The following is a 22,969-nucleotide window of genomic DNA, read 5'->3' as shown; positions in this document are numbered from 1 at the left end:
CATCAGTCCATCTTAGATGAGCTCGGGCCCAGCGAAGCCTTTCTGGGTGTTGTTGATAAATGGCTTTGCATAGTAGAGTTTTAACTTGCACTTACAGATGTAGCGACCAACTGTAGTTACTGACAGTGGTTTTCTGAAGTGTTCCTGAGCCCATGTGGTAATATCCTTTACACGCTGATGTCGCTTTTGGATGCAGTACCGCCTGAGGGATTGAAGGTCCATAATATCATCGCTTATGTTCAGTGATTTCTACAGATTCTCTGAGCCTTTTGATGATATGACCGTAGATAGTAAAATCCCTAAATTCCTTTCGACAGCTCGTTGAGAAATGTTGATCCTAAACTGTTGGACAATTCGCTCACGCATTTGTGGACAAAGTGGTGACCCTCACCCTGGTCTTGTATGTGAATGACTAGAAGCTGCTTTTATAGCCAATCAGCCTGTTCACCTGTGGGATGCTCCATATAAGTGTTTGATGAGCATTCCTCAACTTTTTCACTCTTTTTTGCCACTGGTGCCAGCTTTTTTAAAACATGTTGCAGGCATCAAATTCCACATGAGCTAATATTTGCAAAAAATAACACATTTGACCCAGTTCCAACATTAAATATCTTGTGTTCGCAGTCTATTCAGTTGAGTATAAGTTGAAAAGGTTTTGCAAATCATTGCATTCTCTTTTTTAGATGTTGTTGCATTTCCCTCCAGTTTACTAAAAACCCACACCTCTTTACTGATGTACCCGTCTCGGTTGATGTCGTAGAGGTTAAAGGTCCACTGGAGCTTCTCTGTGATGGACCCTCTCAGCAGGATGGACAGAGCCGTCACAAAGTCCTGATGGGGACGGGGAAACAAGTCTCAGACAAGCTGAAAAACCCACACAGAGTCACCATTTTTTTTTTTAAAGTCTTCCCAAACCTCAAACTTTATGGATCCTGTCTGTGCCGAGTCGAAGGCGTTGAACAGGTAGTGTGCGTAGGCGCTGGCGTCTGCGGGCGCGGCGGAAGACACACAATTTCACTGCCCGGTTTAAAAAACGACAGCAAACATGACGCTAGGGTTGCAAAATTCCCGGGAATATTCAAAGATGGAAACTTTCCATGGAAATTATTGGGACTTAATGGGAATCAATCAATCAATCAATGTTTACTTATATAGCCCTAAATCACTAGTGTCTCAAAGGGCTGCACAAACCACTACGACATCCTCGGTAGGCCCACATAAGGGCAAGGAAAAACTCACACCCAGTGGGACGTCGGTGACAATGATGACTATGAGAACCTTGGAGAGGAGGAAAGCAATGGATGTCGAGCGGGTCTAACATGATACTGTGAAAGTTCGATCCATAATGGATCCAACACAGTCGCGAGAGTCCAGTCCAAAGCGGATCCAACACAGCAGCGAGAGTCCCGTTCACAGCGGAGCCAGCAGGAAACCATCCCAAGCGGAGGCGGATCAGCAGCGCAGAGATGTCCCCAGCCGATACACAGGCAAGCAGTACATGGCCACCGGATCGGACCGGACCCCCTCCACAAGGGAGAGTGGGACATAGGAGAAAAAGAAAAGAAACGGCAGATCAACTGGTCTAAAAAGGGAGTCTATTTAAAGGTTAGCGTATACAAATGAGTTTTAAGGTGAGACTTAAATGCTTCTACTGAGGAATAAACATTGAATGTAACATGCTAGATGATTATTAGTTAAAACCATCTGATTCAATGCAAATTCAGTTGAATTTCAACCCTGCACTGTGCATTCCTCCATCACACGTGCAGTGCATCTTTCCATCACATGCACAGATAATTCCCAGCATGCTCCACACTACAGGCCACACTAGTATTTGAGTGCAAAGTCAGGTAAGTTTTGATGATATTACCGGGGTAAATATATTAGATCTATGGTATTTAAGTTGAATAGAGGTGTAATTGCTTCTTACTGTATGTCCGTACTGGATCGGTTCGCAGCAGAGTGTGAAGCGACCGAGAATCAGCACCTCCAAGTCCGAGTCCATGGTTCTGGCCCGGAAAAGAGTGCCGTCTCCGGGTTGGGGAGGAGACCCTGCCCCAAGTGGAGAAGTTCAAGTACCTGGGAGTCTTGTTCACGAGTGAGGGAAGAGTGGATCGTGAGATCGACAGGCGGATCGGTGTGGCGTCGCCAGTAATGCGGACGCCGTATCGATCCGTTGTGGTGAAGAAGGAGCTGAGCCGGAAGGCAAAGCTCTCAATTTACCGGTCCATCTACGTTCCCATCCTCACCTATGGTCATGAGCTTTGGGTCATGACCGAAAGGATAAGATCACGGGTACAAGCGGTCCAAATGAGTTTGGGTCTCTCCCTTAGAGATAGGGTGAGAAGCTCTGCCATCCGGGAGGAACTCAAAGTAAAGCCGCTGCTCCTCCACATCGAGAGGAGCCAGATGAGGTGGTTCGGGCATCTGGTCAGGATGCCACCCGAACGCCCCCCTAGGGAGGTGTTTAGGGCACGTCCGACCAGTACGAGGCCACGGGGAAGACCCAGGACACGTTGGGAAGACTATGTCTCCTGACTAGCCTGGGAACGCCCCGGGATCCCCCGGGAAGAGCTGGATCAAGTGGGTGGGAAGAGGAGAGTCTGGGCATCCCAGCTTAGGCTGCTGCCCCCGTGGTCCGAACTCAGATAAGCAGAAGAAGATGGATGATTGGGATGGGTGGATGGATGACTGTAGACTACTCCAGCAGACTTCCACTCAAGCTAGCTAGCTGTTCCTGTACTTGTTAAATGATTTTGGGGCCAATATCTTTAGCTAGCTAGGTTTATGTACCACCACCAGTCTCATAATCAACCAAAAATATTTCTTCGTTAGCCATGATGCTAATTTTCTCTGTGTAAAAAATCCCATTCATTTATGCTAACAACGTTAGCGATACGAATTTATGTTTTCTTTGTGATCTGTAAAGTTGAACGAGCAAATGAAAAGGTGTAGTTTCCTCTGCCTTCTGTTCTGCTAGCCATTCTGTTGTCGTACCAGAATGTGGATTATAGTTTGATTTAGCATGCTGATCGAGTGTTTGTTTATTCATCTAGCCCAGGGGTGCCCATTACGTCGATCGCGAGCTACCAGTCGACCGCGGGGGGTGTGTCAGTCGATCTCCAGCCAGGCTTTTAAAAAAAATAGACCTAAAAATGAGTGATCATCAATCTTCACCAAGACGTCACTTAAATGACATTCACGGTACCGGAGGGTCTTGTGAGATGACGCTGGCTGCTGCAAGATCATTATTATGAAAATATGACCGAGAGGAAGGCGAGAAACACTTTTTATTTCAACAGACTCTCACGCCGTACCTTCCATCAAAACTCTAAAGGCCGACTGCACATTTCCTATCTTCACAATAAAAGCCCTGCTTCATGCTGCCTGCGCTAACAAAATACAGAGTCTCGGAAAACTGGCGTGCACAAGCGATCCCTCAGAAAGCTGGCGTGCACAAGTGATGTGCACGCCAGCTTTCCGAGACTCTTATTTTGTTAGCGCAGGCAGCATGAAGCAGGGCTTTTAGTGTGAAGATAGGAAATGTGCAGTCGGCCTTTAGAGTTTTGACGGAAGGGACGGCGCGAAAGTCTGTTGAAATAAAAAGTGTTTCTCGCCTTCCTCTCTGTCATTTTTTTCATAATAATGAACTGGCAGCAGCCAGCGTCATCTCACAAGACCCTCGGGTGCCGTGAATGTCAATCAAGCAAGCTACGGAATTTGCCGCCAATGTTTTTCTTGTAAAGTGTATGGAAGCTGGATGAATTAGATGCCAAAAACCAACCACTTTCATGTGGTATTGTACAGAAAGGACAACTTTTTTTCTCCTCCATTTGAAAATGTGGGCGTTATCATCATTACTGTCTGATTCCAATCAATGCAAGTCATCAGAATCAGGTAATACACCAACTTATATTCTTGTCTTTGTGAAAGAAAGACATCTATATGTGTTACACATGCTTGTATTATCATTAAACACATTTAACTTGTTTACAAAAATGTCTCTTTCATAAATAAATAAATATAAATGATATATATAAATGAGGTAGATCCCCTCGAGTTGGTCAATTGAAAAGTAGCTCGCCTGCAGAAAAAGTGTGGGCACCCCTGATCTAGCCTATTGCTATTCATTTGTCCATCAGTCAAATATTTCGAAAGACTACTCCAATTTTTTAGCTGACTATTTATGTCCGTGTGTGGCATTGCATTAGTCTTTTACAAGCCGACCATCTTATTCTACAGAATATGACGGACGGCGTCCAACTTTGAATAATCAAAAAATGGTCAAAATTTCCCAACTTCCATAGCTTAACTCCCCGTGGTAAATTTCCACCCCTTTGCAACCCTACTTGACGGTAAGTGAGGCGGACCTCCGTGAGGAAAGAACTGGGAGTAGATCTGCTTGAAGGTTTCTTCGCTGACGATTCCACTTGGACACTCCTGGAGAAAATGCACAATCGTCAACAACAGCTCGTTATTTTTTTCCAAAACGCTAATAAACGTGAGACATTCGCTAACAGTTGTCATAACGTACGTTCTTAAAGCCCCTGTAGAGCACTTGGAGTTCTTGTTTACTAAACTTGGTCAGAGCCTCCAGCTGGTGGAGGCCCTCCGGTCGATGACACACCGTGGTCATCTCCAGGTCATCTTCAGCTTTGTCTGGGGAAGCACAGGAGACAACGTTATTGACACGGCGTGCGAGTACGGGAGTCGCGTTGGACGGCTCGGAAGAGAACAAGAGAGGTGGAGGACTGACCACTGTGACATGTTGCCTATCAACTCTTATTATAGGCCTCAAGTCTAGCTGGTTGGCTTGATGGTTACTAGAGGAGTCCCAGGTATGCGAGAGCATGAATGCTCCCTCATCCTGATTGATGGTTTCCTCGGGCCGCTTCCTTAATTCGATCGCCTCCTTAATCCATCATTTGAATGTGTTACTTTCTGCGCCGATGATTATACCGTTGTCTCGGTCCATGATGTGGGTTTTTATTTCGCAATGATCTGATATGGCTGATTCTAAGATTCCCCATTTGGATTTTTGTTTTATGGTAGATAGGTCTTTGTTGTCATTGCACAAGTACAACAAAACTTTGTTTTCAGCACAAACCCGTTCAAGATAAGACAATGAAACAGTGTACAGGGTTACAGAATAGGAACGCTGATGGGTGGCCACAAGGCGCCCCCCGTAAAAGATGGGGGAAAAAGGTAAAACGCTGGGAAAGGATGAGTAAAAAAAATACAATCTCCTAAGGGATCCCAGTCTGGAGTGGGGAAAAAACCTCCATAGCAAAGTATATACGTATACATATTACATTGTACATCTCGAGATATCTAGCAACAGAAGGAAGGGAGTGCGGGGTCATGGTGGTAGGGCTCAGCCTTTCATCACCCCTATGGGATTTGCGTCGTCGGCGTTGGATTGGAGGGCCGTGGGGTATGTATATAAATATAATTCACTTAATTCACTATGTGTGGCGTATATTTTTGTGGATGCATGTTTGTGTGTAAGCCTGCAGTGTGTCTCTGTTCTGCGGCCTTGATCTTGTGCAGTCGCTAGTCCAAAGTCAACAACAACAACCGGTGTGTGTCCATGAGAGACAAGAAGGGAGTTTGTTGTGTCTTTGCTGCACTGTCCTTCAGGAGAGTTTCAAAGCCAGGGAAACAATCCAAGTTAGAGTGTTTTGTATGCGAGTGAGTATAAAATTTGCTTTTCACTTTAAATCGTCTTTGACTGGTCCTCAAATTCACACTGCAGGGCAGACAGTCCGATGTGATCCAAAATCACAAGTGTCCACAGTTCTTCCCGTATCCTCCAATCATTTGTGGGCAGCTTTGGGCTACTTGGAAGACTGCCCGCAACTTCCAATTTGTGGACAAACCAGAGCAAGGCTTACTCCAATCAGCAGCTGTCCTGTTGTCATCATTCCCAATAGGTGGATATCTTCACGTCCTCGACTGAAAAGGCTCGCCAGGCACGTGGCACTCCTTCTTCTCCCAAGAGTCCGTGGTGTTTCCAGCAACAACCGCTCCGTCACAAACAAACAGATTCTCCTAAACCCAAGATCTTGTCAATTTCGTTGAGGCTAGTCAAATAGTTCCAATGTTGGTTTGGAGAGTATGCTTCTTGTAAACATTCCAATTGTCTCTTTTTCGCTGTCAGGCTTGTCACTGACAGTTTGGCTATACGTTTTAGTCTTCTCTCTGCGTTTTTATTTCCTGTCAGCGCTCTTATTTTGGTGTTGATTTCCCGCTTGTCTCCCCGAGCGCTGTTTTCCCTCATCTGTCCCTGAGTCTGGCACACCTGGTGGAAAATGCCAATCAGGCTACTATTTAAACCTGCCTCACCCTCTAGTCAGTACTGGAGTATTGTAACCCGCTGCCTTGTGGCTTAGTCTGGGGAGACAAAAGCCTAGGCGAGCACTCCTTGAGAGAAAAGTAAGTGCTGGTAGGCGCACCATATGAGCTCCTCCGACAGACCTTAGCTCCGGCAGCCTCCTCCAGCTGTTAGGAGGTGCCGGTCGTCCTGAGTTTCTCTTGCCACCGATACAATTCGCCACCGCGAAGAAGTGACATTGGAGTGTGCGCTTCTCCCTCGTCGAAAAAGACCTCAACGGCGGAGTGGGCGAGGGTTGCATAGCAGCTCCACAACGGTCACAAAAGCGGAGGAAGGCTGCAGCAAAGATGGACGCCCAATTGTCTTTGTCTCCATACCATTGGACCCTGGCCTTCTCTTTGCCAAGGACAGTGTGGTGGCTGTCTGTGCACCAGTCTCCCCTACTTTGAAAGATTCTACTGAAGGCAGTCCCACCAATAGGAGGACAATCATACTCGTTTCGAGTGATCGCCAACGATTGTAAGCTACGACTTGCTGTCTCCAGTTTTCCTGTTTGCTGTTTCCATTTCACCTGTTTCCCTGGTATCCTGTTTCCTGTCTCCCAGTTCCTGGTTTGTGTTTTTCCTGCATTTGTTTGGACATTAAATCTTGTTTTCCTGCACCAAATCTGCCATCTCTGCATCTTGGGGTTCGTCACCTGACATTCGCATTGTTTCTGATGTTCTTTCTTTCTTGCTTGTGTTGAATGTCCTACCTTTTTCTTTCATGTACCATTTTTTCGCAGGATTTACGTGGGACTTTGTCAATTTTGTTGCATTTCTTGTCTTGTTCTATTTTGTCTTTGGGATGTACAAATAACTGTCTAGTTTTTGTGTTCAGTTATTCTCCTGATGTTCTTCATTCCAGGTTTTTCTTTGGGTTTTTTCCTTTGTTCTCTTTTCCTTGTTTTTTTTTTAACTTGTTGTCCCCCTCCTTTGATGGCCCAGGCTGGACATTGGCCGTTTTGGAGAGTATTTTTTTGATGCGTTTCTCTTATTTTTGTGTATCTTCTTCTTGATTGATTGATTGATTGATATATTTTTAATTTCAAATATGCAAAAAAAAATAAAAAAAAATACCAAAATGGGTTCATGGATGATACAGCAGAGGATTGGGAGATGTCATGTGGTCAGATGAAACCAAAATAGAACTTTTCGGTATAAACTCAAGAAGAATACTGAGTTGCATCCCAAGAACACCATACCTACTGTGAAGCATGGGGTGGAAACATCATGCTTTGGTGCTGTTTTTCTGCTAAGGGGACAGGACGATTGATCCGTGTTAAGGAAAGAATGAATGGGGCCATGTATCGTGAGATTTTGAGCCAAAACCTCCTTCCATCAGTGAGAGCTTTGAATGCTTGACCAAATACTTATTTTCCACCATAATTTATAAATAAATTCTTTAAAATTCCTACAATGTGATTTCCTGGATTTTTTTTTCACATTCTGTCTCTCACAGTTGAGAGTGTACCTATGATGAAAATTACAGACCTCGGTCATCATTTTAAGTGGGAGAACTTGCACAATCGCTGGCTGACTAAATACTTTTTTGCCCCACTGTACACACACATATGTATGTATATATATATATATATATATGTGTGTGTATATATGCGTGTGTATATATGTGCATATATATGCATGTATACATATATATATATATACATACATACACACACAAATATATATATTATATATATATATATATACACACACACATGATGCTTCACTCACTTCCCAGGGGTAATCAAGGGTGAAATGCAGAAAATAATTTATTGTGTGTGACAATCATTGGCACTTTAACTTAACTTTAGTCTTTTCTCAAGGGTAGGGCTATCACTTCTGCATTCCGAGGTCCCAATCAGAGCCTCTTTTCCTACGAGAAGTGATCCAATCCACCTGCCAATTTCAAACTTGGGGCCTCATTATATCACGTGCTCAAACTGAAATACCACTATTTAATTAAACTTTGGCACTTTAACTTTAACTTTAGTCTTTTCTCAAGTGTAGGGCTATCACTTCTGCATTCCGAGGTCCCAATCAGAGCCTCTTTTCCTACGAGAAGTGATCCAATCCACCTGCCAATTTCAAACTTGGGGCCCTCATCTTATCACGTGCTCAAACTGAAATACCACTATTTAATTAAACTTTGGCACTTTAACTTTAACTTAACTTTAGTCTTTTCTCAAGTGTAGGGCTATCACTTCTGCATTCCGAGGTCCCAATCAGAACCTCTTTTTCCTACGAAAAATGATCCAATCCACCTGCCAATTTCAAACTTGGGGCCTCATCTTGTCATGTGCTCAAACTGAAATACCACTATTTAATTAAACTTTGGCACTTTAACTTTAACTTAACTTTAGTCTTTTCTCAAGTGTAGGGCTATCACTTCTGCATTCCGAGGTCCCAATCAGAGCCTCTTTTTCCTACGAGAAGTGATCCAATCCACCTGCAAATTTCAAACTTGGGGCCCTCATCTTATCACGTGCTGAAACTGAAATACCACTATTTAATTAAACTTGGTGGTTCGCTTTCTCCAAGGTGAATATAATTATTCACCATATGTAGAACATAACATGAGTTAATAATTTCTTTCAGTGTGTTGTTTTTTTTTTCTTCGAAATTGAGACTTTTGTTTTGATTGTTAAGCATATTAAATTGCAACCCGCATCAGCAGGATGGTTGTTTCATTAAACACAAGCTCCACAAAAACATTGACTTACTCAAAACAAAGAAAGCAGACAGATTTTGTGTCTGTACTCTTCATATATATTAAAATGTTAAAAATGGCGCTCTCTGGTGGTGAGGTGTGAGTAGGACAACTAACCTTATTGTCCCCTGTGCCATACAAAAAGTCCCTGTGGGTGTAATGAATGTACCTTCATTCTATAGAGTCTCATTGTCCAGAGGTGTCCCCTCTTCCGCTTCACTTAACTGTCCCAGGGGTCAAAGTTAATTGATTCTGCACTTTTGGCTATACAAAAATCATCTGTGCAGCAAGTCCATGAATTGTCTGTCCAACGTCCTGACACTAAAGCATTTCTATCACCCCTGCAGGTCAACCCTCATGCACATTTGCTGATGTGCCCTTCTTGAATAGAACACTGCAAGGGAAGGTGTGCTAAAGTGCAACCCGGGGCCTATTTTGGGCTAATTAAGAATCATATTTATGATAATAGCAACAACAATAGAACATGTTAATACACTTTTTTTTTTCAATAACGGTAAATAATTAAAATCCATCTATTTTCTACCGCTTGACCCCTTTGTATTATTAGTTTTGTTAAAAGTGCCACGGAGGTATTGCCAATAGTTTATGAAATACTGTAATAAATAATTGTACAAATTAAAATTAGTAACTGTGTTTCTATTAATGCTGTCACGGATTTATAAAAATAGTTTACATAATAAAATATACTATTATTATTAGTGTTATTATCAATAGTTCCAGGAAAACAATGAACCAAAATAACAACAGCAATAATAATATTAATAATGCGTAACTTTTAAAATAAGTGCAAACAAAATGTTTTTATAACACAGTGAACTATAACACTATTTTATCTGATATTAAGAATAGGCAAATAAAATACTGTCACATAGTTATAACAGCCTATGAAATACTGTGATATAATATATCGTAAAAATTAAAATAAAGAAACTGAGTTTTTACTGTCACATTATAGCAATACAACGTTCATAAGACAACTTTTAAAAGATAGTGTTGAACTGCACAGCATTACACTGACAGCCATCCATTTTCTACCGCTTGTCCCTTTTTGGCGTCGTGAGCTATTTCCTGTTATTTGAAAACCCTCCAATGTTTAATTGAAATGCATTCATCTGACATACATTTACGTACATTTGCACAATCTACATGAGTTGTCACCACCAATAATAACCGATGCTCAGTGTTAATTCCCAGAGAGGTGTTCACTGAGCAATGTGTTTATTGTTGCAGAGGCGTGGTGGAGCGATGCCTCATTGCGAGAGCTGCAAAGTAATGAGATCAGTGGAAGGCTCGGACTTCCAAAAATGCAACACGGAACAACACAGGAAGTTCTTCATACCGACAGCCATCAGACTGTATAATGCATATCTTCCTTAGACTGTACTTAAATGTGTAATAGACTGTATTTACAATATTCACATGTGAACAATGCTATATAATACTGCATTTATATTATTCACACGTGAATAATGCCGTATAATAGACTGTATTTATATAATTCACATGTGAATAATGCCGTATAATAGACTGTATTTATATTATTCACATGTGAATAATGCTGTATAATCCATCCATCCATCCATCCATCATCTTCCGCTTATCCGAGGTCGGGTCGCGGGGGCAGCAGTCTAAGCAGGGAAGCCCAGACTTCCCTATCTCCAGCCACTTCGTCTAGCTCTTCCCGGGGGATCCCGAGGCGTTCCCAGGCCAGCCGGGAGACATAGTCTTTCCAACGGTTCCTGGGTCTTCCCCGTGGCCTCCTACCAGCTGGACGTGCCCTAAACACATCCCTAGGGAGGCGTTCGGGTGGCATCCTGACCAGATGCCCGAACCACCTCATCTGGCTCCTCTCGATGTGGAGGAGCAGCGGCTTTACGTTGAGCTCCTCCCGGATGGCAGAGCTTCTCACCCTATCTCTAAGGGAGAGCCCCGCCACCCGGCGGAGGAAACTCATTTCGGCCGCTTGTACCCGTGATCTTATCCTTTCGGTCATGACCCAAAGCTCATGACCATAGGTGAGGATGGGAACGTAGATCGACCGGTAAATTGAGAGCTTTGCCTTCCGGCTCAGCTCCTTCTTCACCACAACGGATCGATACAACGTCCGCATTACTGAAGACGCCGCACCGATCCGCCTGTCGATCTCACGATCCACTCTTCCCCCACTCGTGAACAAGACTCCTAGGTACTTGAACTCCTCCACTTGGGGCAGGGTCTCCTCCCCAACCCGGAGATGGCACTCCACCCTTTTCCGGGCGAGAACCATGGACTCGGACTTGGAGGTGCTGATTCTCATTCCAGTCGCTTCACACTCGGCTGCGAACCGATCCAGTGAGAGCTGAAGATCCCGGCCAGATGAAGCCATCAGGACTACATCATCTGCAAAAAGCAGAGACCTAATCCCGTGGCCACCAAACCGGAACCCCTCAACGCCTTGACTGCGCCTAGAAATTCTGTCCATAAAAGTTATGAACAGAATCGGTGACAAAGGACAGCCTTGGCGGAGTCCAACCTTCACTGGAAACGTGTCCGACTTACTGCCAGCAATGCGGACCAAGCTCTGACACTGATCATACAGGGAGCGGACTGCCACAATAAGACATTCCGATACCCCATACTCTCTGAGCACTCCCCACAGGACTTCCCGAGGGACACGGTCGAATGCCTTCTCCAAGTCCACAAAGCACATGTAGACTGGTTGGGCAAACTCCCATGCACCCTCAAGAACCCTGCCGAGAGTATAGAGCTGGTCCACAGTTCCACGACCAGGACGAAAACCACACTGTTCCTCCTGAATCCGAGGTTCGACTATCCGGCGAAGCCTCCTCTCCAGTACACCTGAATAAACCTTACCGGGAAGGCTGAGGAGTGTGATCCCACGATAGTTGGAACACACCCTCCGGTCCCCCTTCTTAAAGAGAGGGACCACCACCCCGGTCTGCCAATCCAGAGGTACCGCCCCCGATGTCCACGCGATGCTGCAGAGTCTTGTCAACCAAGACAGCCCCACAGCATCCAGAGCCTTAAGGAACTCCGGGCGGATCTCATCCACCCCCGGGGCCTTGCCGCCGAGGAGTTTTTTAACTACCTCAGCGACCTCAGCCCCAGAAATAGGAGAGTCCACTACAGATTCCCCAGGCACCGCTTCCTCAAAGAAAGACGTGTTGGTGGGATTGAGGAGGTCTTCGAAGTATTCCCTCCACCGATCCACAACATCCGCAGTCGAAGTCAGCAGAACACCATCCGCACCATACACGGTGTTGATAGTGCACTGCTTCCCCTTCCTGAGGCGCCGTATGGTGGTCCAGAATCGCTTCGAAGCCATCCGGAAGTCGTTTTCCATGGCTTCCCCGAACTCTTCCCATGTCCGAGTTTTTGCCTCGGCTACCGCTAAAGCTGCACACCGCTTGGCCCGTCGGTACCCGTCCACTGCCTCCGGAGTCCTATGAGCCAAAAGAACCCGATAGGACTCCTTCTTCAGCTTGACGGCATCCCTCACTGCTGGTGTCCACCAACGGGTTCTGGGATTACCGCCACGACAGGCACCAACAACCTTGCGGCCACAGCTCCAATCAGCCGCCTCGACAATAGAGGTTCGGAACATGGTCCACTCGGACTCAATGTCCCGCACCTCCCTCGTGACATGTTCAAAGTTCTCCCGGAGGTGTGAATTGAAACTCTCTCTGACAGGAGACTCTGCCAGACGTTCCCAGCAGACCCTCACAATGCGCTTGGGCCTGCCAGGTCTGTCCGGCATCCTCCCCCACCATCGCAGCCAACTCACCACCAGGTGGTGATCGGTAGAAAGCTCCGCCCCTCTCTTCACCCGAGTGTCCAAAACATAAGGCCGCAAATCCGATGACACAACTACAAAGTCGATCATGGAGCTGCGGCCTAGGGTGTCCTGGTGCCAAGTGCACATATGGACACCCTTATGTTTGAACATGGTGTTTGTTATCGACAAACTGTGACGAGCACAAAAGTCCAATAACAAAACACCACTCGGGTTTAGATCCGGGCGACCATTCTTCCCAATCACGCCTCTCCAGGTTTCACTGTCGTTGCCAACATGAGCGTTGAAGTCTCCCAGTAGGACAAGGGAATCACCCGGAGGAGCACTTTCCAGTACTCCCTCGAGTGTACCCAAAAAGGGTGGGTATTCTGAACTGCTGTTTGGTGCGTAAGCACAAACAACAGTCAGGATCCGTCCCCCCACCCGAAGGCGAAGGGAAGCTACCCTCTCGTCCACTGGGTTGAACTCAAACGTACAGGCTTTGAGCCGGGGGGCAACCAGAATTGCCACCCCAGCCCGTCGCCTCTCACTGCCGGCAACGCCAGAGTGGAAGAGGGTCCAGTCCCTCTCGAGAGAACTGGTTCCAGAGCCCTTGCTGTGCGTCGAGGTGAGTCCGACTATATCCAGCCGGAACTTCTCTACCTCGCGCACTAGCTCAGGCTCCTTCCCCCCCAGTGAGGTGACGTTCCACGTCCCAAGAGCTAGCTTCTGTAGCCGAGGATCGGACCGCCAAGTGCCCTGCCTTCGGCTGCCGCCCAGCTCACAATGCACCCGACCTCTATGGCCCCTCCTATGAGTGGTGAGCCCATTGGAGGGATGACCCACGTTGCCTCTTCGGGCTGTGCCCGGCCGGGCCCCATGGGAACAGGCCCGACCACCAGGCGCTCGCCATCGTGCCCCAACTCCGGGCCTGGCTCCAGAGCGGGGCCCCGGTGACCCACGTCCGGGCGAGGGAAATCTGGGTTCATTTCGTTGTAATTCCATTGAAGTCTTTGAGCTGCTCTTTGTCTGATCACTCACCTAGGACCTGTTTGTCTTGGGAGACCCTACCAGGGGGCATAAAAACCCCCAGACAACATAGCTCCTAGGATCATTGGGACACGCAAACTCCTCTACCACGGTAAGGTAGCAGCTCAGAGAGGAGCTGTATAATAGACTGTATTTATATTATTCACATGTGAATAATGCTGTATAGTAAACTGTATTTATGCTATTCACATGTGAATAGTGCTGTATAATATACTGTATTTATATTATTCACACGTGAATAATGCCGTATAATAGACTGTATTTATATTATTCACATGCAAATAATGCTGTATAATAGACTGTATTTATCGTATTCACATGTGAATAATGCCGTTTAATGGACTGTATTTATATTATTGACATGTGAATAATGCTGTATAATAGACTGTAATTATATTATTCACATGTGAATATATTTATATTACTCACATGTGAATAATGCTGTACAATAGTCTGTTTTTATATTATTCACATGTGAATAATGCTGTATAATAGACTGTAATTATATTATTCACATGTGAATATATTTGTATTACTCACATGTGAATAATGCTGTATAAAAGACTGTATATATATTATTCACGTGTGAATACTGCTCTACAATAGACTGTATTTATATCATTCACATGTGAATAATGCCGTATAATGGACTGTAATTATATTATTCACATGTGAATATATTTGTATTACTCACATGTGAATAATGCTCTACAATAGACTGTATTTATATCATTCACATGTGAATAATGCCGTATAATGGACTGTATTTATATTATTGACATGTGAATAATGCCGTAAAATAGACTGTATTTATATTATTCACATGTGAATAACGCTGTATAATAGACTGTATTTATATTACTCACATGTGAATAATGCTGTACAATAGTCTGTATTTATATTATTCACATGTGAATAATGCTGTATATTAGACTGTATTTATATTATTCACACGTGAATAATGCTGTATAAGACTGTATTTATATTATTCACATGTGAATAATGCCTTATAATAGACTGTATTTATATTATTCACATGTGAATAATGCTGTATAATAGACTGTATTTATATCATTCACATGTGAATAATGCTGTATAATAGACTGTATTTATATTATTCACATGTGAATAATGCCTTATAATAGACTGTATTTATATTATTCACGTGTGAATAATGCTCTACAATAGACTGTATTTATATCATTCACATGTGAATAATGCCGTATAATGGACTGTATTTATATTATTGACATGTGAATAATGCTGTATAATAGACTGTATTTATATTATTCACATGTGAATAATGCCTTATAATAGACTGTATTTATATTATTCACATGTGAATAATGCTGTACAATAGTCTGTATTTATATTATTCACATGTGAATAATGCTGTATAATAGACTGTATTTATATTATTCACATGTGAATAATGCTGTATAATAGACTGTATTTATATTATTCACATGCAAATAATGCTGTATAATAGACTGTATTTATATTATTCACATGCAAATAATGCTGTATAATAGACTGTATTTATAGTATTCACATGTGAATGATGCCGTATAATGGACTGTATTTATATTATTGACATGTGAATAATGTTGTATAATAGACTGTATTTATATTATTCACTTGTGAATAAGGCCGTATAATAGACTGTATTTATAGTATTCACATGTGAATAATGCTGTACAATAGACTGTATGTATATTATTCACGTGTGAATAATGCTCTACAATAGACTGTATTTATATCATTCACATGTGAATAATGCCGTATAATGGACTGTATTTATATTATTGACATGTGAATAATGCCGTAAAATAGACTGTATTTATATTATTCACATGTGAATAACGCTGTATAATAGACTGTATTTATATTACTCACATGTGAATAATGCTGTACAATAGTCTGTATTTATATTATTCACATGTGAATAATGCTGTATAATAGACTGTATTTATATTATTCACACGTGAATAATGCTGTATAATAGACTGTATTTATATTATTCACATGTGAATAATGCCTTATAATAGACTGTATTTATATTATTCACATGTGAATAATGCTGTATAATAGACTGTATTTATATTATTCACACGTGAATAATGCTGTATAATAGACTGTATTTATATTATTCACATGTGAAAAATGCCTTATAATAGACTGTATTTATATTATTCACATGTGAATAATGCTGTATAATAGACTGTATTTATAGTATTCACATGTGAATAATGCCGTATAATGGACTGTAATTATATTATTGACATGTGAATAATGCCGTATAATAGACTGTATTTATATTATTCACATGTGAATAATGCTGTATAATAGACTGTATTTATATCATTCACATGTGAATAATGCTGTATAATAGACTGTATTTATATTATTCACATGTGAATAATGCCTTATAATAGACTGTATTTATATTATTCACGTGTGAATAATGCTCTACAATAGACTGTATTTATATCATTCACATGTGAATAATGCCGTATAATGGACTGTATTTATATTATTGACATGTGAATAATGCCGTAAAATAGACTGTATTTATATTATTCACATGTGAATAACGCTGTATAATAGACTGTATTTATATTACTCACATGTGAATAATGCTGTACAATAGTCTGTATTTATATTATTCACATGTGAATAATGCTGTATAATAGACTGTATTTATATTATTCACATGTGAATAATGCTGTATAATAGACTGTATTTATATTATTCACATGCAAATAATGCTGTATAATAGACTGTATTTATATTATTCACATGCAAATAATGCTGTATAATAGACTGTATTTATAGTATTCACATGTGAATAATGCCGTATAATGGACTGTATTTATATTATTGACATGTGAATAATGTTGTATAATAGACTGTATTTATATTATTCACATGTGAATAATGCTGTATAATAGTCTGTACTTATATTATTCACATGTGAATAATGCTGTATAATAGACTGTATTTATATTATTCACACGTGAATAATGCTGTATAATAGACTGTATTTATATTATTCACATGCAAATAATGCTGTATAATAGACTGTACTTATAGTATTCACATGTGAATAATGCTGTATAATAGACTGTATTTATATTATTCACACGTGAATAATGCTGTATAATAGACTGTATTTATAGTATTCACATGTGAATAATGCTGTATAATAGACTGTATTTATATTATTCACATGTGAATAATGCTGTATAGTAAACTGTATTTATGTTATTCACATGTGAATAGTGCTGTATAATATACTGTATTTATATTATTCACACGTGAATAATGCCGTATAATAGACTGTATTTATATTATTCACATGTGAATAATGCCGTATAATAGACTGTATTTATATTATTCACATGTGAATAATGCTGTATAATAGACTGTATTTATATTATTCACATGTGAGTAATGCTGTATAATATACCTTATTTATATTATTCACATGTGAATAATGCCGTATAATAGACTGTATTTATAGTATTCACGTGTGAATAATGCTGTATAATAGACTGTATTTATAGTATTCACATGTGAATAATGCTGTGTAATAGACTGTATTTATATTATTCACATGTGAATAATGCCGTATAATAGACTGTATTTATAGTATTCACATGCAAATAATGCTGTACAATAGTCTGTACTTATATTATTCACATGTGAATAATGCCGTATAATAGCCTGTATTTATATTATTCACATGTAAAAATACCCAAGTGTTTATTGTCTATTGTAAGCGAAGTGTGTTGCTGGATTTCCCCCCAGGGATCAATAAAGTACTTTCTATTCTATTCTAAAAAAAAAAACAGTGAGGCAGCGTAACAGCAAGATCATGACATAGGTATAGAAAACAGTCCAAAGAGACAAGTTGGAGTACTGGGGTGGTCTGCGGCCACTCACCCTCTACAGAGATGACTCCCAGCAGGTGCAACATCTTGAGCATCCCACAGCAGAGCAGCAGGACGGCTATGGCTTGTAAGCTGTGTTCACCATGCTCCTTCTTCTCCACATCCATCACTCTCCTTCTTCTCCGTCTACACTCTTCACTAATCCGCAATCCTTACTTGCAAACTGCCACCTCCGCTACTTCTCACCACTGTCTGACTACTTTGTAGCCCCGGCTCCATCCCCGGTCTTTCTAGCCCTGCAGTCTGCAGGGCATTTCCTGCTCTGACCTTGGTTCTATCCCGGTGAGCGTGTCCCAACTCCTCCCCTCCCCACCCTAGTCCCGCGTCCTTCGCTCTTTGGAACACGGCTGGAACCGCAGGGTCTGACCTGAACAAACTGTAACAATAACAAACTCTCAGGGCAGGTGTGTGCTTGATGAATGGTCTCCATTATGACGCAGGGACACTTCATTTACCACAAAGTCACTCTTGTCTTCCCCAAAGCAGTAATTACAGCTATTAGACACCATGACCCTCTGATCTCTACTACTGTGTAGGCTGCTGTGACCGTTAAAGCCCACTAGAGGGCAGGGTTGTACAGTATACTGGTGTCAGTATAGTACCGCGGTACTAATAAATCATATTCAGTCGTATACCAGCTCTAAAAAGTACCGGCCCACCACCCGCCACACTTCCACCGACGTCACGTCGTGTCATTGTTGACCTACTCAGTGGCCTGGAGGTTAGAGCAGGGGTGCCCACACTTTTTCTGCAGGCGAGCTACTTTTCAATTGACCAACTCGAGGGGATCTACCTCATTTATATTTAATTATTTATGAAAGAGACATTTTTGTAAACAAGTTAAATGTGTTTAATGATAATACAAGCATGTGTAACACATATAGATGTCTTTCTTTCACGAAGACAAGAATATAAGTTGGTGTATTACCTGATTCTGATGACTTGCATTGATTGGAATCAGACAGTAATGATGATAACGCCCACATTTTCAAATGGAGGAGAAAAAAAGTTGTCCTTTCTGTACAATACCACATGGAAGTGGTTGGTTTTTGGCATCTAATTCATCCAGCTTCCATACACTTTACAAGAAAAACATTGGCGGCAAATTCCGTAGCTTGCTTGATTGACATTCACGGCACCCGAGGGTCTTGTGAGATGACGCTGGCTGCTGCCAGTTCATTATTATGAAAAAATGACAGAGAGGAAGGCGAGAAACACTTTTTATTTCAACAGACTTTCGCGCCGTCCCTTCCGTCAAAACTCTAAAGGCCGACTGCACATTTCCTATCTTCACACTAAAAGCCCTGCTTCATGCTGCCTGCGCTAACTAAATAAGAGTGTCGGAAAGCTGGCGTGCACAAGTGATGTGCACGCCAGCTTTCTGAGGGATCACTTGTGCACGCCAGTTTTCCGAGACTCTTATTTTGTTAGTGCAGGCAGCATGAAGCAGGGCTTTTATTGTGAAGATAGGAAATGTGCAGTCGGCCTTTAGAGTTTTGACGGAAGGTACGGCGCGAGAGTCTGTTGAAAGCCGGAGTAGAACCCACGCAGTCACAGGGAGAACATGCAAACTCCACACAGAAAGACGATTGAAGCCAGGACGATTGACGCCAGGACTACTCAGGACCTTCGTATTGTGAGACACATGCACTAACCCCTCACCACCGTGCTGCCTGTCATTGGTATTCATAAAAGTCCAATTCCTGCCAGGCTTGCAGTGTTCGAGAGCAGCCAGCAGGGGGCCCTGTTGCATCACCATCTCTTTACACTGAAGCCCTTTTCTGCATCAATGGAGGCTCGACTTCCTTTCTAACGTTGTCTCCAGCCTAATGTTGTACCAGGGGCAGCATTTGACAGGCATTCAAACCATGCTCAGGCGCATAAATACCACTTAATTAGGACGCTTAAATGCGTTCCGCATTGGCGCCAGTAGACATCTGTTTCGTTGTTGTTGTTGTTTTTCACCAGTCTGCAACACACTCTGGTGCCAGGATTGTCGCGACACAAGACGACAAAACAGTGATGTCGCTTGTGTGTCAAAGACGGGAAGTAAAAATACGCGCGTGAAGCAATTTTGTGGCTAATGGGCTGTATGGGGGGGTGATAGATGGGCAGATTGTACATCGGGGGGATCGGGCGAATGAGATGGAAATAGAAGGTTGAGCTATTCTGCTATCAGATATGCTCGCCTGCCACGGCTGTTTAGCAATCTGCCGTTTGCAATAGTTGGGAGCTGGTCAAACTGCTCTTTTATTGGGACGCCTGCGTCTGTGGGGTCCTTAGTACTTCAACTGGGGTTGTCAAAAATAGTGCTTAAGGCCTACTGAAATGAGGTGTTCTTATTTAAACGGGGATAGAAGGTCCATTCTATGTGTCAAACTTCATCATTTGGCCATATTGCCATATTTTTGCTGAAAGGATTTAGTAGAGAACATCGACGATAAAGTTTGCAACTTTTGGTCGCTAATAAAAAAGCCCTGCCTGTAGCGGAAGTAGCAGACGATGTGCGCGTGACGTCGCGGGTTGTGGAGCTCCTCACATCTGAACATTGTTTACAATCATGGCCACCAGCAGCGAGAGCGATTCGGACCGAGAAAGCGACAATTTCCCCATTAATTTGAGCGAGGATGAAAGATCTGTGGATGAGGAAAGTGAGAGTGAAGGACTAGGAGAAAAAAAAACTAGTCGGCAGAGCAATTCAGAAAAAATTACTAGGATCATTCTGGAAAATCCCTTATCTGCTTATTGTGTTACTAGTGTTTTAGTGAAAGTCGGAGGGGTGTGGCCACGTGTGTGGTGACCGCCAGTGTCTCTGAGGGAAGCCACGTTTCTCGACGAGGCAAAGTGAAGGCTTTTTTTCCCCCTAATTATTACATTTGAACAGAAGTGTAGATAGAACATGTTGAAACAGAAAATAGGCAGATATTAACAGTAAATGAACAAGTAGATTAATAATTATTTTTTTACAGTTTGTCCCTTATAATGTTGACAAAATAATAGATGTATAAATGAGACAATATGTTACTGCATATGTCAGCAGACTAATTAGGAGTCTTTGTTTGTTTACTTACTACTAAAAGACACATTGTCAAGTATGTTCAACATTTTATTTAAGGACTAAATTACAATAATAAACATTTGTTTAATACACCCGAAGATTTGTTGTTAAAATGAATGCAATAATGAAATTTTTTGGGGTCCCCTTTAATTAGAAAAGTACCAAAAAGGATCGAAATACATTTTGGTACCGGTACCAAAACATTGGTATCGAGACAACCCAAATGCAGACTCCGACTTTTTTGCTTGCTGGCAAATTTCCCTTTAAAATACATCCTGAATGGACTTCATTTAAAATGTTTAAGTTGTGAGCAAATAGATGACAAGTAAAACAATGAAAAAAACATGTTTTTTTGTATGAAGTTTTGGCAATAAAATTTTATTTGTGTCAAAATATTGGAATCTTTTTGAAAATTATTTTAGACGATGCAAGTGTAACAGTAATAAAGAGTGATTGGAACTATAACTGTGGAGGGGGCGTGGTCAGCGCGCCTCCTGCAGGAATGGGGTGTGTATGGCCCGGCCTCAAAGCCAGCAGCAGGTGAGTAGATTGCCCAGCTGGAGTTGATTATTTAATCACCTGTCGCCCTTAATAGCAGCAGCCGGACGAGACTTGTGGTTGGAGTTGGAGTTGGAGCCAAGAGCTAAGACACACCGGACTGAAAAGACTTGGGTAAATATTGCTGGAAAGCAAACCAAATTTGTGTATGACAAATTAAAGACTTGCTCCAACCTGTATACTACTGCTTCTACTACTACTGATACTATTACTACTACTACTAATACGACTACTACTAGTACTACTGATACTAATATTACTACTGATACTACTACTACTACCGCTACTACTACTACTATTACTAGTAGTACTGCTGCTACTACTACCACTACTACTGCTATTACTACTACTACTATTAGTACTGCCGCTACAACTACCACTACTACTGCTATTACTACTACTACTATTAGTACTGCCGCTACTACTACTGCTACTACAACTACTATTACTACTAATGCTTCTACTACTACTACTACTACTGATACTACCACTACTACTACTGCTACTACAACTACTATTACTACTAATGCTTCTACTACTACTACTACTACTACTGATACTACCACTACTACTAGTACTACTGATACTACTACTGGTACTACTGATACTACTACTACTATTAGTACTGCTGCTGCTACTACTACTACCACTACTACTATTACTAGTAGTACTGCTGCTACTACTACCACTACTACTGCTACTACAACTACTGCTACTATTACTACTACTACTACTACTATTAGTACTGCTGCTACTACTACTGCTAATAAAACTACTACTACTATTAGTACTGCTGCTGCTACTACTACTACTACTACTACTGCTACTATTACTACTGCTACGACAAATACCACTACTACGACTACTACTACTATCACTACTGTTACTACTACTACTATTACTAATACTACTACTACTACTACTATTGGTATCACTACTGTTACTACTACTTCTGCTACTATTATTACTACTACAACTACTGCTACTACAAATACCACTACTACTACTATCGCTACTATTACTACTACTACTACTACTATTAGTACTGCTGCTACTACTACTGCTAATAAAACTACTACTACTATTAGTACTGCTGCTGCTACTACTACTACTACTACTACTGCTACTATTACTACTGCTACGACAAATACCACTACTACGACTACTACTACTATCACTACTGTTACTACTACTACTACTACTAATACTACTACTACTATTGGTATCACTACTGTTACTACTACTTCTGCTACTATTATTACTACTACAACTACTGCTACTACAAATACCACTACTACTACTACTATCACTACTGTTACTGCTACTACTGCAAATACTACTAGTACTACCATTACTACTACTACCACTTCTTTTACAAATACCACTACTACTACTACTGCTACTACTGGTACTACTACAACAACTACTACTACTACTATTAGTACTGCTGCTACTACTACTACTGCTACTAC

General features: G+C 41.9%; 1 protein-coding gene across 5 annotated transcripts in view; it reads right to left on the bottom strand.

Annotated features, from left to right (window-relative positions):
• LOC133552547 (Kv channel-interacting protein 1) overlaps positions 1–22,969 on the bottom strand; it is a 110,297-nt gene that overhangs the window by 15,684 nt on the left and 71,644 nt on the right. For all 5 annotated transcript variants that reach the window (XM_061899783.1, XM_061899784.1, XM_061899785.1 and 2 more), the window contains 4 exons: positions 4,535–4,659; positions 4,371–4,440; positions 916–986; positions 724–831 (listed from right to left, as the gene is read on the bottom strand). In XM_061899783.1, coding sequence (XP_061755767.1) covers positions 724–831; positions 916–986; positions 4,371–4,440; positions 4,535–4,659 — 374 coding nt within the window. The remainder of the gene's footprint in view (positions 1–723; positions 832–915; positions 987–4,370; positions 4,441–4,534; positions 4,660–22,969) is intronic.

The sequence above is a fragment of the Nerophis ophidion genome, linkage group LG05 (assembly GCF_033978795.1).
Source record: "Nerophis ophidion isolate RoL-2023_Sa linkage group LG05, RoL_Noph_v1.0, whole genome shotgun sequence".
Classification (NCBI taxonomy): domain Eukaryota; kingdom Metazoa; phylum Chordata; class Actinopteri; order Syngnathiformes; family Syngnathidae; genus Nerophis; species Nerophis ophidion.
Note: the sequence above shows the minus strand (reverse complement) of the source record. Positions and strands in the feature narration are given on the sequence as shown.